Raw genomic sequence first — 8,216 nt, forward strand, 5'->3', positions numbered from 1 at the left:
CGCGGCTCTGCTGAGCCGGGCCCAGCCTCTGAGCGCCTCCCCCGGGCCTTCTCCAAAGGCTTCTCCAGCACCTTCACCGGGGAGCGGAGGCCGAAGGGTGACCGGATCTTCGAAGCCCTGGGAGCCACGGACGAACTGAGTTCGGCCATCGGGTAACCCCCTGCCCTAGGACCCTCTCCCGCTGCCGGGTGGAGGGGCTGCAGAGGCCCAGCCGTGTCCTGCCAGAGTCGCCATGCCCTCCAAGAACTCTGGCCCTGGGCAGGCTGAACCCAGGCCCGCCGCACCCACGAAGGCCTAGAGACCGTCCCATCCCCCTTCTGTGGGCATGTTCTGGGCATCCTCTTCTGTTACGAACTGCACTTCCAGCCCACCGCCCAGCAGCAGGGAAGGGAATACGCTGTAGACCAAATTTCTCTGGAGGGTTGCACTGACAAATGGACAGGAATGTCCAAATTTTGTGTTTTTTCATATGGAAGAACATATATGCATAATCATGATAATTTTTTAATTCCCAGCTAAGTCTGTTTTTCTTTAACCTAGGCTTGCTGGTGAATTTAGCAGTGAAAAGGGCCACACATTTGTTGAACAACTTCACAAAGTGAGTATTAATGATGAGCCTCACCCAGTGCAGTCACTTCATCTCTGCTATTGAAACCTGTTCTTACACTCTTTAGTTTTAGACACAGTGCTCCCACTGACACACAGGAGTTTTATTTAATTTAGTATTAAAATAAAAAATACCTAAGACTTACCCTTGATTACTCTCTAAGAAATAAATTTCTTTAACCACGAGGGAATTTGGTAAATCAAGTGATTGGTTATGGGCAGACAAACATATCTCTAGATTTATTCAGAACTGTTACTGTACAGAGTTATGGACACAAGTCTTGTTGTCACGCTATAACCTCGTATTTGAAATTGGGGCAAAGTAACCACATGGGCATGATGGTGGGAGATAGCTCCCACCGTGGCCATCTGTGGGTTTTAACAATTGGTGTCGTTGTGCACAAGAACTCAAAAGGAGCTAATCAGAGACTTTAAAAAGCTTTACTAGACTGCCTCTCATGTATCCCAGGCTGTGGAGAGATGGCCCTCTTGGAAGCGGACGTGACATCAAGCCAGCGCTGTCTGCAGCTGTTTGTCACTGCCTTTCTTCCAGAGGTTACCGGTTTGGTGTCCTACCAGCAGCGGGATTATGTGAGCACTCCCCAGTCTGCTTTCTGCAAAGTCAGCCAGGGTGGTTTAATGTGCCAGTGAAAACAGGTACATGCGCTAATCTGGCTTCTCATAAAGCAATTAGGGAGCACTTATCTGATCCCCCCTGCCAGCAGGCTGGGGGATGATGAACAACAAGGGTAGGATCTTCTTTAATCAGCACAACCAGCTGTCGCCTCCCAGAGCTTGCTGCAGTTGTACCAGAGCATCAAAGGCTGGTTAATGAAAGCACTTCTTATTTTCGTCCTGATTGCCACATCTAGGTCCAGTGTATGCTGCAGGATGTGGGCTCCAACATCGCGACGCCTCTCTCCTCAGCCAGGGAGGCTCACTTAAGTAAGCCCCACAGTACCTTTCCTGGGATAACAGTTCTTGAATCACAGCTGTCCTTGTAGATGGGCGCTGGGGAGGCTGTTCTGCCATGCGGTAGGTAGAGCTGCCCAAGGGCTGCTCTGCAGTGCGTGTCTGGGCGGTGAGTGAAGTCATGCAGGGTCACAAGAGCTGCTGCATTTCTGTGACTTGAGCGATGTAACCTGGCCTGAGGTGCTGCCCCAACACTGACACCCAGCCATGGCTGGGGAATGCTCTGGCAGGAGGATTTTTTTGGATGCTTTCTTAGGAATTACTGATCTACAAAATATGAAAGTAAAGCTCTATCTGTAGATTGAATCACTTCTGCATTTCTATTAGTTGATTCTTCTTTTCCCTCTGTAGAACGAACATCTTTTAGTGAGAAGCCAGTTCTGGAGCTGGAGCAGTGGATCGACAGTTACTCAGAGCAGCTTCCTCCGCTCAGAGCTTTCATCTTGCCTGTAGGTACTGCTTATGCTTCTCACTGACTGGAGAGGCCTCGCTTTGTTAGTGTAAATCTGCTCCACCACTTGCTGTGGGAAAACGGGTTGTGAGGCCATTAATGTGCATGGACAAATACCAAAAGAAAAGCAGAGAGAAGGACCCAGTTGAGTTAAATTTCTACATCCTACTGCATTCAGAGATCTCTTCCCAGTTGCTTAGCCATAACATAGGGTTCGGTTGCATGCGTGTGAGACGTGATAAGCTTTGCTGCAGTTACACAATAAGGTGGATGCCTCTATCTGTTGTTAGCAGACGTTGATCTGCTGTTTCATTGTTGTTCCAGTCGGGAGGTAAAAGCAGTGCTGCTCTCCATTTTTCCCGAGCTGTCTGCCGCAGAGCTGAAAGGTGGTGAGTGTTGGCTGTAGTGTAACAGAATAAAATTGCTAAGAGGTAATCAGAATGCTACACTGATAGCAAATCGTTGCAGTCAGAGCAATCAACCATAGCTGTATTGCGCTCGGCTAGAGCTCGAGTCAAGCTTTGTATGTTTGTATTAGTCAAATTCCAGGAGTGCAGTCAGCAAAAAGCAAGTCTCTTCTCTCCCGTGAACTGGGTCATCTGAGCCAAGAACTTCAGAAGGAACAGACAGGTTTACGTTGAGATGCATCTCTGTGCAACTCGCATCTGGTTTGCTAAATGTATTTTGTAGGCTAGCACATGTGGAAGCTGGGGCACCAGCAGGTGTGAGATATGGGGAAGCTTTAAGATGTTACTGCCCGCACTTACCTTGTCCCACTTCTCTATTGAAGATGAAAGCTCCCCTGGTAAGGTCCATAGGAGAACAGTCTTGTCTGCTCATTATGTAAATCACTTCCATGCAATCTCTTGTGTTAGCCTGAAGCTGCTCATCAGCAGTTCTAAGTTGCTGGGGGTTCTTCACTGAAGGCACTGATGTGCAGGAAGATGGTTTTGTGGATCTGGTCTGCTGCGAGGATTGCTACTCTGACAAGATACACCGCAGTAGCGTGATCTTCAAAAAACTAACATCACAGTCAGTGGTTTCTTGTCAAAAGAAAGCTAGAAAGAGGGCTGTACACCAGTCGGGAGGCAAGGAACAGCTCTGTTCCCTCAACAAAAGAAGGGTCCCTGTTTACCTGCAGAAAAGGATAATGATCCTGCAAACTGCTCCTGTTGTTCAGTGATACCCACTCAGCCTTTAGAGGAGTGGAGCTGCAGAACTGTTCCTCTAGAACAGTTACAAAAATTAGTTGCATCCTTTAGCCACCACAGATTCCTTCTGGGGAAGTAAACAGTGTTCACCCATGCTGTGGGGAGTGAGAATGGGGACTCCAGGTGAGGTTGGGGCGTGAAGGTTGGTGCTGCAGCAAATCGCAGTCCTTTGTGCAGTCAAGAGCTAGAAAATTAAATACACTAAAATTTTCCTTTTCTTTTTCTAGCGTGGTTCCTTTAGTACAAGCAGGGGAAGCAGATCCAAACGTGGCCAAATATTTAAACAGGTAAAAAAAAATCCCAAACCCTTACTCTGTACTACTGAAGTGTGCCTGGGAACACTTGGGTTTTATCCCAAGACTAAGGGAATAAAAGTCTTGGGATAAAACTGCAGGGTTTTACTTCTCAAGAAGCTTCCCTTCTAGAATAAGATCTTTGAAGTTTCAACAAGCAGCTTGTTAAAAAGTATTCTTGCAAGGCCTGTATGTTTACAGACACTGCTGCGGTGCTGAGGGAGCAGTCAACTTTCTTATTGAAAGCTATTTTGGAAAGCGCTTCTCATGTGGTCTCTCGTTGGCTTCCTTTACCTGCTGTTCTTGTGCTGTCATCAAATGTGCTTTGCTATGCAGTTGTGCGTTGCTGGATACAAACACACCTGATGTGAGAAACGGTTTCACTGCTTCTCCCTTGGTTTCCAGGCTGAGCGACTATCTCTTTGTTTTGGCACGTTACGCTGCAATGAAGGAAGGGAAGGAAGAGAAAATATATATAAAGCCTGAACCATAACTGGGAGCTGGAATGTTTGTTTCCTTGATCATGGGAAGCTAAATCCAGCAGACTGCTTTCCCCCATCAAGGAAGGGATAGAGAACAAGCCTGGACTGGAAATGTGACCTGCCAAGAACTTCCAGCTTAAATAACTAGGATCTTGTTCATAAATACTGTGAGAAACACAGCTGTTCTGTCCACTGGGCCTTGTCCAAATATCCCTTGTATAACACTGCAGCGATGGCATCAGAGTTACTGCTTGCCCTGGGCTGGAGTTGAGGCAGGGGAGACTTCAAAGAACTACAGCTGATTTCTAGAGATGTCTTCATTTCCCTGGGCAGTGGCAGGTGCTGTGGAAAGGCTTTGACAGGACTCTGAGGAATGAAGAAGAGAAAACAATCAGCTTCTCTTTGTAAGTCATAATGCTTGTACAGAACAGCAACTGTGTAGAGATTCAGGAACTCTGTCCACAAGCTTTGAAATAATAAATGTGATTTACTTGTACCAAAGGGCCCTTAACTGTCATACTTTAATGCTGAGCCCAGTGTGCTTTTCTTTTTTAAGTTGCTTTCAATCCATCAGGGCTAGCTGAAGCTGAGCTGTGTAGATTTACAGGAAGGCACTAAGAATTCTTTGGCGCTGGCTGCCTCTCTTTATGCATGTGAAGAATGTCTCCGTGCCAACAATCCAGTGCATCCTCTGCCAGGAACGGGGCTCAGGCAGCATAGAGGGATTAAAGGAGGAAGGGCCAAATCCTACAGGTCATGTGCAGGCAGGATGATTCTGTGCTTCCAAGCTCTGTTTAGGTAGCTGTGCTTAACTCCACCCCGAGCTGCCCCTCCGAGCGCACAGACCCCTCTGCGTTTGCAGGTACCAGCCGAAGGAGTAGAGCCCTTGTTTAGTTTTAGTATCTACCTACTGGGGGCCATTCAAGTGGCGAAGTTTGCAGATAAAGGAGTTGTGATGAGGAGCAGGGGCCCGCTGCCTCCTCAGCTGGCAGCTGAGTTGGAAGAGAGAGGCCAACGCATAAAGGAGCTCATCTCTCGCCTGTTAACGTCCGCGTTGACCTCAGGGGCGTCACTGTCACGGACCCCTCAGCGGAGTAGACTGGAACATGTCCTAGAGCTTGGAGAATCTGGCTGCAAACATCATGACAGCAGATCACGGTACTTCAACAGAGAAGACATTCTCTTCCAGCTTCCTGATGGACAGAAAACTGCCAAAAGCCATACTCCATGTGAACAAGTGCGTTACAGCCAGCTGAACGACTTAACACCTTGCTGCCCGAGCTGCACAGAATACAAACATCTACAGTTTTACAGTTAATTCTCGGCTACTTACAGCTTGGAAATGTAATTGGGAAGAATATACATCAGGGGGTTTAAGTCTTCCTCTCCTTGTATGGAGGGGCGTCCCCGAATCCTGGGGGCTGTGAGGTGATGATGTACATCGGGAGTGCTCGTCCTGCACACAGGGTGCCACTTTCGGTGGTGGGAGCTTGTCCGTCACTCATGCAGCTTCCTCTGTTCAATTATTTAAGTAGAAACAACCTTAAACTTGCTTCCCGAAAGAGTCTCTGGCTTTTGTGTTAACTTTTTAATCAGAGTGGGGTCAGAGTGAAGAATGCCCAGCGCTAATAGATACTGCTCTCTCATTACTCACCCTTTTTTTTTTTTTTAAACAGATACTTCATGGCTATTGTTAATGCACATTTTTCACAGAGTAATTTTCCAAGCCTTAGCCTGTAACACATCCCAGTGACAAATGCTCTTGATTTGGACTGTACCGTCAGCTGCAATGTCACATCAGACACTTTCTCAATGCCTGCTCCAGACAGGCCATCCAGTTTTATGATAGCTCTGTCTCAGTGATCACTATTGAACCTTAAGAATCTAGAGGCTTTTCAAGTTTAATTGAATAAAATTCTTTGGAATATAAATTCTTCATGAATGCTATATAAATCAGTTCCAGGATGGATTTATAGTATTTTCTTTTTTCCAGCTGGGGGGAAGAGATCTCACTCCTGTTTTGGGACCAAAGCTAGTATTGTTTTGATTATGGGGAGAAATAATTTGACTACTACACTTTAATGTGATGTAGAGGTTAAATTTATTAGGGTGTGCTCAGCTTCCAGCTCTCCTCTCTCCCTGAATATGTCTGTGCAATTGTTTCTGTGGTGGAAGCAGAGGCAGGCTGGTGGCTGGGGTGACCCTCTTGTTTAGTTAAGCAGGCACAGTGGGCCAGGGCTTGAATTGAGGGAGCATAGACCAGGGTGAGCACAGTCCCAGCCCTGTGGGCTGCTGCAGCTCAGCAGAGCTCCGCAGGGGCCACGCTTGGCCCCTTGAGAGTTCACAGCGAACGCACAGTGTTTGCCCTCTGCTTCATCACCTCGTCGTACAGCGCTCGGCTGTATAACAGGGACCGTTCTGTCCTGAATGCTGTCCCCAAGGTACACAGGGAAGCTGCTGGCTGTTAAGCTGCAGCAAGGCTTGGGTTCCCCCGACCCCAGTGCGCCCTCCGGGCTGGGAGCAGAGCCCAGCGGTAGGGTGACACTGGGGCTGAAGCAGGGACCTCATGCACCCAGTTCAGCAAAGAAGTCCTAGCGTACAGCAATGCCCGAGAGCCTGGTGAGACAGCGGGCAGGAGAGCGGCTAGGAGTGAAGTGTCACTAGAATGAAACACCGGCTTTAAAACAAATAAAGCTGCATTGCTCTGGGTTAGCATTTTTTTTTCCAAGTCCTTTGTCCCCACCAACCAAGTCCAGCCTTACAGCATAGGGATTCCAGTGCCTGCACCTCATTAATATAATGGGAGGAAGGCAGATGCTTTGTCCGTACTGACCGTACGCAGAGCCCAGATACATTCCTGCCTAGCAGGGTTCCTTATTTGTGATTACGTTGGAGCTGCCAGCATAGACATATGTTGCTAAGGGTCGTTTATTCTTGTTTGTAAAATGTATGGCTGCTCCTAGCTTACACACTGTCAAAACTGGAAGCACTGGCCCCAAAATCCCTTGCTGCATGATTGGATCAGACGCCTGTACATCTGTTAACGCTGTAGGAGCTGTAAAATGAAATAAGTTTCACTATAACTCAAGTACCTCTATTACCGCCACAATGTGTAAGCAGCAGTGCTGGCTGCTGCTCGTGCAGAAATGACACAAACATACATTTTGCCAAGTCATACGTAAATTTATACAAGGCGGCGTTTTCTCTGCTAATGCACAGGAGGAAGGACTAGTACGTGTGGGTCGCACCTGGAGAGGATGCACTGCCCCCCCAGCACGGGGCTGGATGTGGTGCTGCACCTGAAGGGCGAGTTTTGGGGTGCACGGCCCCAGCAATGGGGAGCCAGCAGCAGTCCTGCACTCCTCCTCTCAGGCTGGAGGACCAGAAGGGACCACATCTGCCATCAGGTCAAGTCCTCTGCAGTCGCAGGCCCCCGAAATACCCATTTTGCCTGGAAGTGGTCAAAGAAAAACCCTCCCCACCCAACCAGCTCGTGCTACAGCAAGGCAAGACCTGGCTAGGAAAGGGCGGGTGTGCAGTTGTGGCACCCCAGGGTAAGAGCCACTGTCAGACAGGAGCAGATTTGGCCCGTTTGCGTTGAGGAAAGGCCTGTCTCAGCCCCTCAGCTCTACCTCTGCTGCAACCTGGCCGAAAGTGCCCACCGCTGCACCCCGACCCCTCTCGAGCTGCTCTGCAGGGCACACACGGAGAGGCAGAGTGAGATAGCTGGTGCTCCAACCACCCCAGGGTGAAGGTGAAGCTGCACAGGGTCAGTATCAGAGAACTTTACCTTAGAAACAGCCACCAAAGCACACTTCTGAACAGCCAGCCTAAGCACCGCTCGCCCAGGGGCAGTGGTGCCGAGGCAGGGCCATGTAGGTCTGACCACTCCGTCACCCGCTCAGGTCACTAACACACTGCAGGACCTGCTGCGGGTCTCAGTTAACGTGAGCAAACACAAAAATAAGCTGCAGAAATACCTCATCTCGTTCTGCTCAGGGATGCGGAGACCAGAGCTCGGCCTAGCCTCCTCCCTCTCCCACCAAACCCTGCAGCACGGGCCAAGAGGTTGTACAAAATGGTGGTATCGAAGGGAGGGGTTACTAGTCTGTGTTGTGAGTCTGTAGGAGCAGAAGAGGAGCAGCAAGAAGAGCTGTCAGCTCCCAAAACACGCCTGTGCCTGCACTGTGGCAGCGGCAGC

At 49.0% G+C, this 8,216-nt stretch overlaps 1 protein-coding gene across 1 annotated transcript; it reads left to right on the forward strand.

Moving 5' to 3' along the window:
- Positions 1-9: 9 nt before the first annotated feature.
- On the forward strand, positions 10-4,026 carry MMAB (methylmalonic aciduria (cobalamin deficiency) cblB type; the record flags this gene model as incomplete). The annotated part of the gene is made up of 7 exons (XM_010282136.1): positions 10-152; positions 541-598; positions 1,479-1,551; positions 1,930-2,027; positions 2,354-2,418; positions 3,468-3,527; positions 3,939-4,026. Coding segments are annotated over 7 exons (585 nt in total), but the record flags the coding sequence as incomplete, so codon positions are not given.
- Between the last annotated feature and the right edge of the window lie 4,190 nt (positions 4,027-8,216).

Source organism: Phaethon lepturus, unplaced genomic scaffold, assembly GCF_000687285.1.
Source record: "Phaethon lepturus isolate BGI_N335 unplaced genomic scaffold, ASM68728v1 scaffold46822, whole genome shotgun sequence".
Classification (NCBI taxonomy): Eukaryota; Metazoa; Chordata; class Aves; order Phaethontiformes; family Phaethontidae; genus Phaethon; species Phaethon lepturus.